This window comes from Ptychodera flava, chromosome 13 (assembly GCF_041260155.1).
Source record: "Ptychodera flava strain L36383 chromosome 13, AS_Pfla_20210202, whole genome shotgun sequence".
Taxonomy (NCBI): Eukaryota; Metazoa; Hemichordata; class Enteropneusta; family Ptychoderidae; genus Ptychodera; species Ptychodera flava.
The window spans coordinates 2,708,537-2,727,792 of record NC_091940.1 but is presented as its reverse complement, the minus strand read 5'-3'; the positions used below and the strand labels follow the sequence as shown (position 1 = coordinate 2,727,792).

The 19,256-nt window shown below is 37.3% G+C and overlaps 2 protein-coding genes across 2 annotated transcripts; both read right to left on the bottom strand.

Moving 5' to 3' along the window:
* Positions 1–406: 406 nt before the first annotated feature.
* Positions 407–1,225, bottom strand: LOC139146947 (uncharacterized). The gene has a single exon (XM_070717805.1). The coding sequence runs from the start codon at positions 1,223–1,225 to the stop codon at positions 407–409; it is 819 nt and encodes a 272-aa protein (XP_070573906.1).
* A 16,060-nt stretch (positions 1,226–17,285) lies between these two features.
* Positions 17,286–17,711, bottom strand: LOC139146945 (dynein light chain Tctex-type 5-B-like). Its single transcript, XM_070717804.1, has one exon. It carries the CDS (start codon positions 17,709–17,711, stop codon positions 17,286–17,288), a length of 426 nt encoding a protein of 141 aa, XP_070573905.1.
* Positions 17,712–19,256: the final 1,545 nt, after the last annotated feature.

Here is a 19,256-nt window from a genome sequence, read left to right as displayed (position 1 = left end):
GAAATTTATCGTTATTGTTGTAAAAAGAAAGCCAAACAATATTGTCAGAGCTGCTAAGCATGTCATTGACGGTCAAGGTGAGTGAGTCTTTATAAAACACATTTATTCCCCCTGGATGTCTTCCATACTTTGATCTTTTACAACCAGCTTTTTGAAATGATCTGAACCCATCAATACTATACAGTGACTCATTCTTAACCCACGTTTCAGATAAACAAATAATATCAAATTCTCGCAAATATGAGATGAAGTCAAGATCCAGTATTTTAGACGCCAGACCATGAATGTTCCAAGAAATACAGTGTAATTGTCGAAAATTCACATTATTGTCAGATAAATTCTGGGTGTGTATTAAATTAGACGTTCTGTCCGTATTTGTGTTATTACCGTGGCCTTGGCCTTTATCCTAGCTGTGGCTGAAGTCTCTTCTTGATAAGGGGCGAATATCGTCGCTTGAAGTGTCGTATACGTACGTAGTACCGTCAATCTTCAGTTTGTCAAACGACAAAAAAGCTCTCTTTCCCTCGTTTCTAGCGGCTGCAAGATGGCGGCCAAGCTTACGTCGTGTGTCTCTTACTCTACGGGTAAAATCTTCTGATATTTGGAAATCTGTACCTTTCAAGTTCTTGGCAGCCTCGAACACCTGTTTGCGTTGCTGGTATCTGGAAAACTTGGCAATGATTGGTTGTGGTCTTGTCCGTGCATTTGTCAATCGATGAACTCTGTCGAATTCTATAATCTCCCCATCGATGCCGAGCTTTTCCGTGATGAACGATTTTACCTTTGACTCTGTCTGATCCCAAGATTCATTCTCGTCTTGATCTAATCCTTTGAAAATTAAATTGTCCCTTTTCATCTGTCCGTTCATACTGTCTAGTTCTCTTGTCAATTCACAGACCTGATCACTTAAGGCTTTATTTTCTTCGGCTAAGCGTGCAGTTTCTTCACGGGCTTCCTCTAGTTCCCGTTGTACATCATTAATATCATGCGATAAGTCATCTATCTTTTTGTGTAAGTCTGACGACAACTTGTCCATCTTCCTGCCGAGGTCAACTTTTACATTACGTAACTCGCGCATGATGTCGGATAGTTCACATTGGTCATTTTCTGCTGTGGCATACGTACCCAATAGTGTGGTTTGTCTTGTTTTCCTCCTGTCGGTAGTTTGTTGGCTACTTTGATTTGGCCCGGGGTTACTTTCTACGTCTCCCGATCTCAGTAGCATACTGAGCAAGACTAACCGCAGTGCAGCGCAGATGCCATTGCCGCTGATCTTGACGCCATCAGTTCAGTTCAGTTCAGTATGCATAAATCCCTCCTTTGTATAGGAGCACCTCCACTGTGGAGTAAAGATAAAGCAAACAAATACAAACAGATACATCACAAATAAGAACATAAAAAGGTAAAAGAAGACTGCTACTGAAGTAGGTTCCAGGATATAACAGGTCAAGGCATGTTCATTGGACCACAGATCAGTCAAGTTAGTGTAACAGCGATGACAGAGGCTACTCTGTAGAAGCGCAATGTATTTTGTCCGGATGTGACGAAGACTATTGCAGGATGAAATAAAGTGTTGTCTATCTTCAGATGCAGCAAGGCAGAGCTGACAAGTTGGGTTCACTGTATACTGGTTAAATACTGAACGGTTGCTTTGAAGAGTGTATGTTCCCGTTAGAAGTCTTAAACGAATAGGGACAGTCCGAATATCGTAGGCAGCAGAAGAAACAGTTGTCACTGAGGAGTGTGGATGAAGTGTTGGTTGTGTTCTAGTGGAAAGATAACGCAATGATGAATAAAACTGTGATTGTGTGTAAAGGACATCTGACCAGTAACTGTAGATACTTTTCTTTACTAGATTTTTCCAATAAGTCTTGGTTGGCTTGTTCTTCATGATAAGATGTATAGAAGGTAATTTGTATTTAGATAACAATGAGCGAGTATCAGCATACCAGCTGTTGGCAGAGAATCCTTGCATTACAACCTGTCGGATTGTAATCTCGTAGAGAATACTATTTGGAGTCACGCAAATATTACGTAGCAAGGTGAATTTTCTAAGATGTATTAACGCTTCGATTGGAAGTGCACCAAGAATAATGTATGGAGCAGGATCCGCCACTCTGTCCGGTAGGCCAAGAATTTGTTTGAGAGTTCTTTTATAGAAATCTTCAAAAATGGAAATGTGCAGCTTATTAAAGATGAAAACTTCTGTACCATGCAGTAGGACTGGTAAGACGTATGTGTTGATTAAGTGGAAGGAGGCCAGTGGAGTTAGACCGTTGATACCATGTAGACCAGATCCGAGAAGTGAATACATCGTTCTCCTGGCTTTCTGTATATTAAACTCGATAGTTAACTTAGGATCAGTTAGTTTGGAGTCTCTATGTATACCAAGATGAACTGCAGTTTCCGGGCTTGGTAATGATGTTCCTTGTAGAGTGTACGAGGGTTGAGAACTTTTGGAGTTAGTGAGAACAGCACTCTTAAGGGGTTGTATTTCATAAAACTGTAACAAGCTGTAATCGCTGGCAATATTTATGGCATCATGGCATCATGGCCGTTGCCCATTACACATGGTCCATTGCAGTATAATCCAATTCTCGCTCGCCACACCTCAGTAGATATACCCATTTCAAAAATCTTACAACCAGTGGGTGCAGAATTACTTTAGGGTAATTTTACAGCGACGAAGCAGCTCAAAGAATCTCTCCAAAGTGTAAAATTCGTTGAAAAATCTGGAGACGAAGTGACCGATATGCGTCGTGGTTAACGCCCTCTAGCGATACAACAGTCTGTGATGTACACGGTAATGTTAGTCCATGCTTGTTGCATCGGAAACTGCATAAAGTGGATATTCGGGACCAAAACGAACCAATCCTTCAACAGTGAATTGTTTTACACGGCCAGAATAGTTTCCGTACAACACTTTTCTTTAACTTCCAGTAGTAGAACAGCATGCAAACATTGCCGTTCCAATTGTAATGCCCATATTTACCGATAATGTTAGCTATTATTCAAAATGAAAGTTTTTCATTCTTCACGGTGAATGACTCCTGCTGAAATCGAAACAATGTATTTACACAAATTTATGTTTAACTGACAAGAAACGCCGTAAAACACAACGCAAAGATATTAGAAGTGACGGACAACGTAAAGCATGTACACTGTAAAAATAGTGGACGCTAGACGCGTCTTTACGCGTTCAAAATGTACATGTCGGTGTTCAAATTTGAACGGCTAGTGTTCATATTGTTAACACTAGTGTTCATATTATTAACAATGATGTTCTAAACCTGAACACGTAGTGTTAACAACCATCTCCTTCAAGTGTTCAAAAACTCAGCATCACAGAAATTTTACAATACTGTGAAACAATTAACAATCTTTTGTGCTTTTTACTTTACAATGGCTAAATTAAATTTACTACTGCCTCGCTGTCCGGCAAACGTACACGGATTTTGGTGTAACGAATTTCACACTAAGTGAAAAATATTTCCGGTCTACAATTGCTGAAAGCATGTTTTTTCTAAAAAAGGAAGTATACAAAATAATTTTACACGTTTATTACGGGTTGAAATTTTGAAAATTTGAAAAGAAAATCAGAAAACCACCATGAACGTTTTAATTTTAACATCGGCGTGCAAGAGGCGTTCTACTTCTAAACACTTGGTGTTCAATTTTGGTGCCTTTTCCTATCCCATGATGCATCAAAACGGAAGTTGCGACATTTTTCTTGTAAGCGCACCCTGAAGTCATGATCGTGCGGATTCAAGACCAGAAAGGGTAAGTTTCTGTCCAAAATAGTGCAATGTATTAGATTTTGAAGCATCTGTATTATTATCCTTCGAAATTAATTGTATTGTACTTTGAAATAGCTTAACTACGTGAAGAGCCCCTTTTTTCAGTTGCTGGTATACCAACAACTAGCTGTGAATACGCAGTGGTACTTTTGGCCATGGCCTATCGATCGATCTCACTCGGGTCAAGGGTCATCGCAACACAACTGCAGCGATAACCGTCGACCTGAGCGCGATCGATACGCCTTGCATAGTACCGCTTCGTAATCACAGCTAACACATGTCTTTTAGTAGAGACAATCGCATGTAAAACATCAATTAAACACTGTAGAGTATACAATGTATTGTTTCAGCATATGAGAGTTTTGCTTGTTTATTTTAATCACCTGCTGATGACAAGAAGAAGCCAATATTTTGTAACAGTATTGAAAAAAGCCACTGTATATGAAAGTTTCCACTTTTCCTTAACCTAAAGAGCCCCTTGTCATTCAGTTAAAGTCTCATCTCGCCATATTACCTATTGTTGCATTATTTTCAGGATATAAAATGTTGGATTTACCTGATAATTGAAGAGTTATTACAGAAACTGAAGGTACAGAAACTGAAGAAGATGAGTGTACAGTTAGCTGTTTGGGAACAAGCTGAGAATCTCAGTTCATCTCTAATGTAGATTCCAAGGGTCAGTAACTGAATTTTGATAAGTTTCTGTATTTTTTTTTCTGAATTAATCTAAGCTTTGGTAGCATGCTATGATCAACTTAATGTTGCCGGAGGATAAGCTTTCACAGACGTGTAGTCTCCCTTATCAGATGCAAGGGTGGAATGAAAAATTAAAGCTGAAGGCGACAGAAAATTCAGAGTAAAAATGTCCAATCTGAATGACAGAATTTTCTGAAATTTTCACTCTGAATTTTCTGTCACTTTCTGCTTCAATTTTTCATTCCCCCTTGCATATGATGAAGGAGACTTCACGTCTTTGAAAGCTTATGCCCCTGTAACATTTAGTTGATCATAGCCTGCTACCAAACCTAAGATTATTTTGTATTGTAGCTCAACACGTCTCTTGTTCTTAGCAACTGGTTTATAGCTTTGCTTTTAGCTAAATAGGTGGGTGTGTAGCAATGTCCTCAAATTTGTACATCCCAAGGTTTTTCTTCAAAACAGCCTGTACGAATCCTTTAATATTTGGATTACAGGTCCCAAGGGATTACCCTAATCAGATATGTTCAAATTATGATAAATATGCAAATTTATATTTTTGAGGCCAATTTGCTTTTTTGGCGAAAATCTTCTTCTCTTTTACTGACGTCTTCAATATTTAGTAAACATGTCCCTAGGAATGACCTTAGTCAAATTTGTGCTAGTTGTGATGAAATATTCAAATTTTTATATTTCATGGCAATTTTTGTCATTTTTGGTCAAATAATCTCTAAAAACTCTTTTTCAAAACTGCTAATTGAACAGCTTGGATATTTAGGACATAGTCTACTGATAGCCTCTTTCAGATTGCTCAAATTATGCAGAAATTTGAAACTTTGCATTTTTAAGACATTAAAGACATTTCGGGCATTTTTAAGATATAAGGGATTACCAGGATGTGATATATATTTAAGTTATGATTTATCGTTTTTGGTAAAAAAATTGGTATAAAAATTTATAGCAGGGAACACCAGAATTTGAAATTTCTTTACGAATATGTTTTTAATTTTTGAGAAGTAGATTTTTGAAATGTAATCGATTTATTTCAGTGTTTATATAAAGATATTACAAACAAACAAAGCTTTTTTGTTTATGAAGGACTTGGTTGGAAAAGGAAAGAAGTAGATTTTTGAAATGTAATCGATTTATTTCAGTGTTTATATAAAGATATTACAAACAAACAAAGCTTTTTTGTTTATGAAGGACTTGGTTGGAAAAGGAAATAGGTTTTACCCTGCCAAGGACCAACTTTCATCACTTTCTGCATGTTGTGCCTTACTATGACACTTTGACATCTTGACATGTGTTTACTTTAGTGTGGACAACTATATACCATGTACACTAGAGAAGCCCTGACTAACTTTTTTTTCTTCAAAGTGTACAATTGTCTATACAAGAGGAAATGTCTATAAGAAATCATCTTACAAAAATGGAGATGATCATTTTCAGATGATTTTTGTACGTTTTAAACAAGTATGAACATAAAACATAATCCACAATATTCAAGTAAAACCTGTTTTTTCATTACTTTGTTCATATTTGTAAAACGATCTACAGTGTTTATGGGGATTTTTTATTGCTTATGTTTTCGATAGGAGGGTGTTAACACCGTTGGTATTTTTTTCTGAGAAACTTTACAGACAAAGTGACAATGTTTATTTGCCCATTTTACAGAAAACTATTGTATTTTACTCTAGAAATGTTTTGTGTATTTTTAGAATAGAATAATTGTACTGAATATCAGTGGTCTGTAGTGTTATTTCAAGGCTTGAACACCCCCTGAACGCCCAAAATTAAAGGTGTTCAACAAGTACATATCATGTTTTCAATCCTTTAACACACTTATCGTTGAACGGCGTCCATGCGTTCAAAAGTGTTACAGCCCTTTGAACGCGTAAATGCGTTCAAGTTTTTGAACACATTTCATGTGCAATGTGTGTGTTTAGATATGGAACACCATGGTGTTCAATATAATGTCTGATGAACACATAGTGTTCAAAATCTGCACACGTGTGTTCAAAAATTGAACGTTGGTTGAACACGTGGTGTTAAATTTCTGAACGTCTAGACGCGTTCAAAAAGTGTTACAAAAAGGCGTCTAATTGGTGTTCTATCCTTGAACACTTAACTTTACAGTGTACATGCCCAAGACATTCAAAGAATAACGTTTTTACTTTAAAATATCATGAAATGGACAATCTCTGACTTCAAGGCTGAAGGTACAGCAGTTGATCGGTTTGTTGAAAGGTGAAGCTGACAGCATAACACCGCTTGACGTCAATGTATGGTAATTTATAAAAGAACTAAAAATGTGGTATATGTTTAGATTCTGCATCGAAGCAATGCCTGCAGTCAGGGAACAGTATTACAAGGTTAGTTAACCATAAACATACTCCACGGTTAATAGTCTACTATACATCTGAAGTGAATTATTTCACCTACATTTGACTAAACGCGAATATATTCTAACAAGAGAGTATATGCAACAAGGGCATCCGGACTCTACTAACGGAGTGTGGTCTGGAAAGCTCATTTGCACGATTTACGAGGCCTAGATGAACTACAAAAACAGCAGGCCCATTTTTTCAAGATGCGCACCCATCTCTTTGATTGCTGATATGAAGCGGCTCGGAAGGCTATATGTGATAGGTAGATTGTCATTGTTTAAAGCAAATTGAGAAGTCTGGAAATAATAGAGGATCAGACGATGACACTGGGGTAGATCTTGCCGAAATATGAAAACTGATTCGACTAAAGCGAAAGGATCATGATCATTCTTGTGATCACTTCAACTAAAACAATAAGAGCAGGTCTGTCGGGTAGCACCATTGAAAATTTTGAAATAAATGTATTGAATTGAAGAAGAGGACGCACGTACAAAAGGCCGATTTTCTCTTCCCCCCTCCCTCTCTCTCTCTTGCTGCGAAAATCTAAATTGAAACAAATATAGGCCTATAAGGGAAAAAAACTTCGAATAATAACATCGCCCGTAAGACGAAGCATTTCAGCAATCTGTAGTGCCGATGTTTATCAGTATCGTCAACAATTAGATATAAATAACCTTTTCAATTTTAATACTTACAGGTTAACGAACTTCGCTGCGTTATATTTTACGACCACACTTTTTGTCAGAATTATATATTTTGTTGTCAGACAAATCTGTATATGTATAACAAGTGTGTAATTCCAAACTTTTGTATTGTCTCTTCCAAAGAGCTTTGGGTTAGTATATGTAACGTCGGTTGTGATAATGGTCTTGTTTCAACCATAAGAATTGCCATTATCAACTGTTTGGAAAAGGTTATTTGTGCGTAGGATATGAAGAAGCATTTCTCGAATGGAACCCAAACGATTTAAACCATGTGTTAGGAAGAACAATTTTACGAAAGTTTAAGACAAAGACAGAGAGTGCTATGGACAACCGTCACTCTTTCAAGGTCAAAATTTACCTAAAAGGTTTTGACAAGATTTAACAATAATTTGAAGTCAAAATTAAACAAGCATTACCCTTTTGTATCAAAGGAAAGCGCTCCAGGGAGTACTCTGTCCTGAATACTGTAAAGGTACTAGGTGAATCGTGGAGTTATACATGGATGTAAAAAAATCGCCTCCATGGTTTCACTACAAAACCCATATATATATGGAGAGAGAGAGAGAGAGAGAGAGAGAGAGAGAGAGAGAGAGAGAGAGAGAGAGAGAGAGAGAGAGAGAGAGAGAGAGAGAGAGAGAGAGAGAGAGAGAATATGTTTGAGTAGTAGCTCGTTTTATGGACAGTTTCGTCATTTTGAATTTCAAAATATTCTCAGAAATCGCTCCTCTGATTTCCTTAAATTTACTTTGTTTCCGGTGTTCTCATTCAGGATTTTTGACATTATAATATACAACATGGATAACTTTGTAACATCTTCATTAGTCACTGTTATATCGAATAATTCAGATGGCTTTTGGAATCGACTGATATTCTAACAAATATTACTGTACGACCTTAATGTATTCTGATATTGAATAGAGTGTTAATAAAGGAACAGTAACTGTAACTTTCAATGATTTTTTAAAAATATCTATGTCATGTATTTCAACTGCAAGGTCTTGTTCTACTCTCCAAGGCATGCATAAGGGACAGGTCAGTTTCTTCGGCCTGGGGGCGGTGGATTCATGGGGTGGTTTCACCTGTTTTTGACTTTGTTGATGGGGAGGGTCATTGTGTTTTTGAAATGCCCAATAGGGTCAGCCACAAATTTCATTATTCAGTTGCATTTTTCGGCGCGTCTTCGGGCGCATATCTTTAATAATAATAAAACATATTTTTAGAGCCCCTTCAAGTGCGAAACTTTAACATATCAGACATATATGTAAGAGATATCTGTATGTTTAAAATATCAAATATCAAACATAAGGCCTTTGCTGCTCCCCGTTTCGATGTCCTGTATGCATGCACACATTGTGAAACGGGGAGGTATTATTAGCAGCAAAGGGCTGTATCTTTCAGCATGCCCTTCAGCGCATGTTTATATATCAGAAATATATATATATATATATATATATATATATATATATATATATATATATATATATATATATATATACATATACATATATATATATATATATATATATATATATAATATATATATATATATATATATATATATATATATATATATATCTCAGAGATATTTTGATGTTTAGTATTTTTGGTGAGCCCTTTGGGTGCAGTACTTTAATATATCAGAGATATATGTCAGAAATATCTTGATGTCTGTAAATTGAAAGTATGTTTTGCAAAGTGTACTAATCATTATGAAATCTGCAGTTCATAGGAAAAGCATGACAAGTTCTGATACTTTTCTGTTTTCTCTATGAGAATTCAGTATTAGAAAGCAACATGCACTAATATTTCATAATCACATTTTTCTTACAACAGTTCTGCACATCTGGTTATGTATAAAAAAGTGGAATACATTCACAGCTCTTTCAAAATACTGTATTCAAACTTTAGAATTGAATGTTTTCAAACTTTAGCATTGACATATTTAAGTTCCTATCGTACAACTGACATGACAACAATTTCATTAAAACACAGAATGACTGAATGTTTAAAATATATCCTGTTTTCGAAAGTTTGAATAGGGGGTCACCCTGTTTTGAAAAGTTGAAATAGGGGGTCACCCACTTTTTGACGTCGGCGAAAAATAATCCGCCCCAAGGCCAAAGAAACTGACCAGTCCCTAAACACCGACTGTTTAGCTTGTCAACTCAGCGTCTGTACGTGTAAAATGCACACTGTCAGTTATCGTTTTCAGTTTATTCTAAGCCCGACCAGGATTTAGTGGTTGACAATCACAATGAAGTCTACACATTTACAGGCTGAGTTGACTAGCTGAATACTCTCTCTTCTCTCTCTCTCTCTCTCTCTCTCTTCTCTCTCTCCAAGGTCTGCGGGATAGAAAAAGAAACTGGAGCTGACATGAAAAACAAAATAATGAAAATATGATAAAAATAGCGTCAATGACACTTCGCTCACATTTGGTTACATGTGGCAAGGCAGAATGAGTGTATACACGATATTTAACACGCTTCTATGTACCTTAGCTTGTGATATTCATGGTCAAGTGCATTTGAACAAATTTTGATACACCATCCATTGAAGTATGGAATGGTTGGCAACTTGCAACTGTTGATCACATACACTTACACAATACCATGCAACCTAGTACATCAATAACTGATAAAATCAGCCATACCAAACTAAACGTGTCCCTTATAAAATGAAATGCATAAAATGTAGACAATATTTGGTCACTCTATGGTCTATAGCACAATCGAAGACTAAGGTAAGATGTAATAATGGGCATTCCTCACCTTCCACTGTTAATGAAGCTGCCACACCTACATGATAATAGTATGTCCCAAACTGCCACCAAGTTAAACAAACATTGCAGTGACATAGACAAATAGGGAAATTTCCAAACACAAACATATAGCAAGAAGCCTGAAGCATCAGATATGTATATCTGTTTTAAAGCTATTCTAACCGACTTTCAAAGCATCAAACCAGGGATTTGTGTAGAAGCCATAATTTACACAGACAAGCAATTCCATAAATATACAATATGGCAATGGAAAAAAAACAGAATCTTTTGAAATTAAAGTTGGAACATTTTTTCACACAAAATTGTAATATTTACATCCACAGTTGTAAGATTTTGTAACTAGTAACCTGACCTTGTTGGATTAAGCACCAAAGTTTACTGACTATACAGATGACACTTATATTGTCCTGCATCTTGAAAAGAAAGACTGGTTGTATACAAGATCTGTACACCATAACTTCTTTTAGATTCACTCATAGCGACTTCCATGCAACACTTTTTGTACAATGTGGTATGTTAGCTGCCTTGCCAAGATAACCTGACCATTGAATGTTTATTCACAAAGTTTACACTTATGTTATTCAGTAGCATAACCCTGACTTCATTTGAACAAATACTAATTTACAGTTGAGCATGTACATGTATCTACCACGAATACACAGGTAAAATAAGCAGCAATTCTCAATCTTTTGCAATTAGACCAGGAACAACTTCAAGAATATCATATTTGGCATTAATAAATAAATAAAACATGCAAAACATGGTACCCCAAAACTTCTTTTAAACACAACATATAGATAGCTCCATGCTAATTTTTTTTGTAAAACAGTGTGTCAGCTACACTGCAAACGTCTGTCATGTACTGATCAAGTCATACTGAGAAAGTCAATTACTCATCGATAGACCTATTTGCCTTTGCGACAAAATATGATTCATAAAATTACTGGGGGTCAACATTTCTACAAGCATGTCGTATTCTAGTCTGGTGCATGTAGACCTTAAAGAGGAGGGTCGGGACTGATGGTGCACAAAATTTGCTGCAGTGAATGTCAGGCGCATTTGCTAGGGATGCAGTATGGGAAGATGAAATCGTGTTTTCTTTTACCCAAATGAAAGTCATTATATACAGACTATGTTCTGTAAGAGAATTAATCATCTTGATCTCTTAAACCAATCGGGAATTAATCTGCCTTACCAATGCAGAACCCGCCTCTCCAACACTGTGCAAACATCAAGAAATATTTTTCCAAAACCATCAAAAGTTGAAAAACGGCGGATGCTTTTATTTATATTTACCGAGACAATTTTATCAATTTTACCCTGTCTTTGACCTTTCGTCCGGGCCCGAGTTTCAACACTCGATCAGTGAGCATGTCACCATGGCAACTTCTTTTGGTGTATGCAGTTGGTAGTACGATCAATAGAGCCGGAGAGACACGCACTTAGTGAATAACCGATAGAAATGAGAACGATTTGGCGTAAATTACTGGAGAGTGGCGGACAGCAACACCATTTGTTAAGATTACATTCCACAACTGACTCTCCCGTTAATGTTAATACTTTCTTGAAAGCTTCACAACCTCACGCAGTCATCCCAGAACTTTACACAAACCGTCGTTACTATTGAACGAAAATCTGGAAGGGAAATAACGCTAAATGATCGTAAATTATTTTGGATGTCAGAAGCCGGGGGCAATGCCAGGGTGTTCACATATGTACCGCAGTGTTGATCCTCCCTTTTTTCGCCTCTCGTAGAATTTTTGACCAAGAACAGTTCTATAAAACGTAGATTTTTGAACCTTGTTCTCGCCTCAAGCACAAGTTTGCCCCATTGCTTTGTATTTACAGTTTTTACACCAGCATTTGGACTGCAATGAAGGCTTTTGACACCCTTCCTTCCATTTGAGGGACAATTGTAGAGTTCCCTTCCAGATTTTCGTTTGTACATTATAGTTCCGGAACTGACCAGGGGACATTAGTACCCAGATCGGAATGAGTGCCCCTCCCTCCACCTGGGCCAGAAATCAGCACAGGGGCGATAAAATTCTGAATCAGATTTCTTCCAGTATTCAGGCCCACTTTTGAAGTATCTCGAGAAATAAGACAAACCACAGAGTTTACTGTCAAGGAAATTCTTCTTGTTATTTATGGGGAAACCATCGACTTGGACAGCAACTTACAAAATAAAAGTGTGGTAATGATGTACAGAGAGGATATCAGTCGAGAAAATAATCGTCCGGGTGACGCAATGTCTGTACTTAGCTTGACCATCTTTACCCTCGTTTTCTGTTAATGGTGATCATTTGAAAAGAAGTTATTGTTAACTCGTCCTCAAAGAGTATTAGATTAAAGAATGGGTGGGTCTTGAATATGGGGTCTTCGCCTATACTTATCATCACATGCCTCATGTACCTTTATCAGGTGATATATTATGGCATTTTCGTCCGTTTGTTAGTTTGCACACGTGGTTTGCATTGCATTTCTTCTCGCTTGTGGTTCTGATGATTCTGGTGTCCGACAAACTGGTACTTCCTACAAGGTTCAGTGTCGTGTCCTACATTCAAGATAAACCATTTTCAGTTGAATGGGTGGATGGATGGATGGATGGTTGGATGGGTTGGTGGGTTGGTGGGTAGATATATGGATGGATGAATGGACGGACGATCAGAGGGATGGATTTATGAATGGATGGATGGATTGATATATGTATGTGCATCCATATGTGTCTGTGTGTCTATCCGTGTGTCTGTCTGCATATGTATGTATGTATGTATGTATGTATGTATGTATGTATGTATGTATGTATGTATGTATGTATGTATGTATGTATGTATGTATGTATGTATGTATGATATGTATGTATGTATGTATGTATGTATGTATGTATGTCTCTCTCTCTCCCTCTCTCTCTCTCTCTCTCTCTCTCTCTCTCTCTCTCTCTCTCTCTCTCTCTCTCTCTCTCTCTCTCTCTCTCTCTCTCTCTCTCTCTCCCTCTCTCTCTCTCTCTCCTGTACATTTTACAAAAATGTACAGTAGATGTACAGTAGTGCACTCTGTCAACGCAACTTGCAAAGGAAACAAAAGCTTAAACACAAGAGAATCAGTCCAATAATATAGGTGACTATGCCCTTACAGTCACACATATATCAGGGATACTGCATGAATAATTAAATAGAGTATAGTTGAGAAATATTTTTATATCAAGAACACTATAAATTTACTTTTGTCAATTTGTATTTACTTGTAAGCGTATATACTTGTATACATGTATGCCATATAACCTTATAGATAAACCAATTACATTTTTTTCTTCAATTTTGGTCTTTCAATACGATTTCCTGTGCCATAGGCTCAGATGTACTGAGGTGAGGGAAGATGGAACCATAGAAAATGTGTTGATTTATTTGTGTTTTGCTTCATTTCGCTTCTTTTGTTTCATTTAATTCCTTTTCATTTTGTTTTGCTTGTTTCCTTTTGTTTGTTTCATTTCATTTCATTTCACTGATTAGAATTGACGAACTGAGAGAACTCATTTGGCTCATGTTTATTGCTTTTCAAGGCCACCGGCCCAAATGCAAGGGTCTTACAAAATATCTTATAAAAGTTACTTAATCACACAGACACAATGTATACATTTCATTTATATATATGAGTGATATAAAGATGCAGATAGATAAGTAAATAATTGAATAAATCATGAAATTATAAAAAAGGGCTTAATAACACTATGTCACTGTGCTTATCATGGAATTTCTCAATTCTGCTGCTTTATAAATGAATTTACCAATGGTTGTATGTACATCTTGTTGTAGGGGAATGCGTTGAATTTAGTAACCTCTGAGATTTATCAAAATTTGGCTCAATATATATGTCATGTAATAAATACTCATTTCTGAGGATGTTATAAATTGGACATATCAATAAAAAATGATATTCGTCTTCAACAGCCCCACTATCGCATAATTGACAAACTCTTAGATGTAAGGGAATACTCTGATATCGACCTTCCTGTACTGCAAGAGGGAGAGTTGAACATCTAAAACGTGCCAGTGCGTGAATAAATTTACTATTACATCTTAAAGTTAAATATTTCTCTGGATCTAGTAAGCTTTTGTATGTATTGTAGATGCGTAGCTTTGGTTTACTTCTTACACTGGATGACCATGTTTGTTTGCATATATCGGTTACTCTGGAAATAAAAGATGATAAAAATACATTCTTGTCTCCAACTTCCTGTGATAACCATGCGAATCCAAACCCATAAGAAAATAAAATGTTTTTGATTGACGTAGCCCAATTGTATCTACCTAGTTGGTCTAAATTACATAACATAACATATGCATGCCTGGGAAGTCTGTCATCTGGCATCTCAGTCAGTTTCAGCCAGTAGCCAATGCAGCGTCTCAGTGTAGAAACAAAGACAGGCAGACGACCGCATTCCCCTACAACTGTTTCATTGGTGGCATTACCAGAAACTGCTAATAGTCGGCGACACCATTTTCTGTGAACCTTTTCAATTATATCATAGTACTGGTAACCCCATATTTCCGCTCCATAGCATAGAATGGGCAAAATCATACAATCAAATATTTTAAAATGGGTTTTATATGAGATATACCCTAGTTTGTTTCGAGCACTTAGTAACTTATAAGAGGCTTTGCTTGCTTGACTTGCAAGAGTAGAAACAGCTTTTGTCCAAATGTTTCGGCACGATAAAACTAAACCTAAATATTTATAATAAGATACTACTTCAATCTTAGAGCTTTAGTATACCTGCTACATCTTCTTTGGTTGCAGAGTCTTGTTCGGTACCAGTATTCGTGCCGTCTGACCGTAGCCTTGGACCTGGGTTCTGTTCCACGTTGCCGCTGAGCACCAGCAAACTGAATAGGCACAGCTTGATAGTAAGTGACACCTTGCAATTCAGTAACCGGAATGCGCAACGTGGCCACTCCCTGGCAGCTTTGACTGACGGGCCGGGTTACCTCCAGCAAAATTACCAATTTTTACTCGATATTGTTGTAATCCGATGCCCATTTTAGCATGAATCTGTAGCACTGTGCTCCAGGTCAGTTTACAACTATAAAATACAGGGTGGTTGGCTTACACAATGACTTTTCCATGAATGTCTGGCGGAGCGCACTTTCGTACGTGTTTGTCTGTGCGAATCAATATGGCGGAGTCAACTGAGAGATTGCACTAGATCACACTTGAAATATTTGTGTTCTTTTAATTTTGCCAACCTCTGAGATCAGAACACTGATATTATATATATTCATGTCCTACAGTCAATTTGTATTAATGGACCTATTTGCCGTTCTTAAGGAATTATGAATGTGGTAATATTATTTAATGTTGTTCGGAATCTCTATGAGAGTGACAACCAAACGACGGTGAGATAACCAAGAGCAAAATCAGCCCACAAAAGAGCGGCACTAAATCTCGATGGGGCAAGTGCAGTAACAAGAATACCCAAAATATTGTTAGTAAATGGACATGTTGATAAATATCAATGGAAGTCCTGTTATTGTGCATGTTGCTTATTGATCGCAACCAAAATTATACAATCAGCCATTCAAGCTGACTACGGTGTTTGAGAATACAACAACATTCGCACGGTAAAATATTTTGAGAAGACAGAAAACAGAGTAGATGCAACTTTTAACGATTTTTATACAATTGTTGTTTTTCAGTTACAATACAAGTTCTTGTTCTAGCCCTGAAGCGCATCATAGAGATAAAATCATTTAGCTTGTCAAGACAGCCTTTAATTAATACACTGTTATTGTTTACAATTTATTTCTAGTCCGGACCAAATTTCGTCTCTCAAAAATAACACAGACAAAAAGAAAAACTTTGTCTGTGACAATAATAATGGATTTTACACATGCGCAGGCTGAGTTGACAAGTCAAACACTGTTTATCTCACCATGCTTTGTTGAGTAGTATGAGAAATTTGCAGTTGACATATTAAACACAAATAGTAAAAAATAATCAAAGGTTAAAGTTACTGGTGCTTCAAATATGTGAAGAGCAGAAGGATATGGTGACATGAATGTAAAACTGCCCAGCTTACCCACATCAGAAATTGTCCTGGTGATGTGAGATTTCGAGTCTCTGCAAGTTTGGGCTTCAATCTAGTTCGTAGAGGGAGTACAAGCTTGGTTGACCAAACAAAGTTTTGATAACCCACTCAGAAAACTGGTACTATTAAACCTTGAAACAGTCGTCTTAACGACACGATAGCGTAGAAGAGAGATCCAAGCTTAATAATGTAGTTTCATCTTTTACGTCGTTTTTGTTAAATGCTGCCTCAAAATGTTAACTTATAAATGACAACAAACCATACTGGTGACTCGATCGTACGTCGAAGTCGATCTTTGAATGTTTTAACACATGTACAATAATATAAGTACCTAAGCGATGGCGTTTTTTCCATAAACATACTAAATAGTTCCATAATACGATGAAAGATTTCAATTATTAACAACCCAAACACTACAAAAATGATGCATAAGAACAGACTGAAGTCGTGGAGCCTAGCTGTTGTTACCCTTATCAGTTTTTTTCTCTTTGTGATTCGCAGAATTGACATTTAGTTGCTTTATATATGGAGCGATCTTCAAACCATCTTCCTGGAACAACTGCATAGTTACCTAGGTTCAGATATTGATCACGAATAAGCGTGCCTGATAATGTATAAATATGTTCACAGTTCCCATTTAACCTGTGTTGTTGAAACGTGGCTTCATGTTGCATGCGTCCAGTGCCGATGCATGGCCCGGAACGATGGTTTGCTACGAACTAATATACGAACACTGCATTGTAGTCCCGTCTCTAATTAGATTACAGGAAGAGAAGTGGAGTAGGGATGTCGAGTAACAGATATACAGGTCAGTGTTCTCCCTATATCACTGAATTACTCGCTGTAGAGGCCATAGACGACTCCAATGCCAAACAACGAGTCATTTTTGTAGACCCCTTCTGCTGATGTGTCAAACTTGTCGTTCCAAACACACTGGCTCACACAGGCCAACGATCCATTGTCGACTGATCCCAAGTACACATGACAAACAATCTTGAAACGTTGAATGTTTAGCTCTTTTACTCGGTCTTTGATCAAATCAGCCAGTTGTTTGGTTAGACCTAAACATTTTGTCGGTTCGTACTTTTCGCTTTCCAACATAGCTTGCAGAACCTCATTTATGACTTTCTTCACTGCAGGCTGAGGGAACTTTTTATCCGGTTCCATCTTGTAAGTATTGTCGTACCTGAGTGGCGGTCTGGCAACAGCATGACTTCTCTGTGTCGATGCCGAAAACTTAGAGCTCGCAACTGCAGCCATGTTCGCTCGTCTGTCTGTGGTCGATGATTGCCACTTCTATACTGGTAGCCGAGGCAACTTTAGCGAAAATCGATAAACTGTATGAGATCTAACGTTGAGTCACACAATGTCCACCGACAACACAAGAAGGGCGAGCCTTGAAGACTATTCACCCAATTGTCTTAGTTTGAAATCCTGCAGGCAATTTCTATAAACCCAGGTGTCGACATCAATAAACACAAAGGCGGAGATGCCACAATTTGTAGCCATCAAGTACCATTATTGATCAGTGTATTTGCAGGGGTGACCATGATCGGCTAACAAAGTACCATTCGTTTGATCGGCTAAACCAAGTACCATTCGTTATTAAATGTGGTTACTACAGATACTGCGTTATTTATACCAGTATTGGACATGGTTCATGACTCTAAAAGGTCTAGTCGCAAGGCCATCGCATGTATTGGCCAACAATAGAGAAAATAGCGAGAATATTCGAGGATTCGAGTTAAATTTGTAGCCTGTGCCATGCGGGGGCCGGTCATTTCACGCAGTCTCTCTTCGCTTCTTGTCGAGCAATGCCTGGTAATGATATTGGCTGCACAATCACTACTCTTATATCTGTTATTCCATGTCATTGGGGGCTGTCCGGCACACTGCACAAGGCAATGCAAGCAATACACTCAGTATGACAGTTTTCGGACAGGGTAGAGAATTTCGCCCAGAACCGTTTCATAAATGACAAGCACTACGAAATCTGATTACCATACCTTTTGAAACTTTAATGTGTTTATCTTCAAACCGTTAACAGGACGGAAGTGGTATATAAGGGGTCAAAGTTGCCAAATTGTTGATGTTGAGTGCGTAGTAATCGGACTGCTATCGCAGTAATCGGACATCATATTTGGAATGTGATTATAGGGGCTAGATATTGATATTTTGAAACTTCAAACCCCCGATTTTCAATTTCGATGTGTTTAGAAAATTGTTCGTAAAAATTCCGTGATAAATTAGTTACGTTCAATCCATGGACGAAGCAAAGATATTTCAACATGAATGGTGCTTACATATCGGACATGGGCTGTCTCTGTGTGTTGCTATCGACACCTTGTATCGTACGGTGTGTTAACTTCGCCAAGTTTGTAGCCCGAAATAGCTTCTACCGAAAAAAATATTCAAAACGGGACAGCAGCGTCACATGACTTAATAAGCTTATGCGGTAACATGACTTGTGAAACGCTATCAATACAAGTACAACGAACTTTCGTGTAAAGTAATGGATACGAACATATTGGAGTCAGGAAGAAATATTTTGTCCCCTGATGTCTCATAAAATTGAGGCCAAATGAAATACTTTCCTTATCATTGTGACAGAAAATCAATTGATTATGGAGCGTGCAATTTGCCAACCTCTGGACTAGACTGGCCCTCAGTGGAGTTTCTCACGCGTATGCTGTAGCATGGCTGTCCAAGCTCCACTCCACGATATCAGTATATTATAAATATATATATATATATATATATATATATATATATATATATATATATATATATATATATATATATATA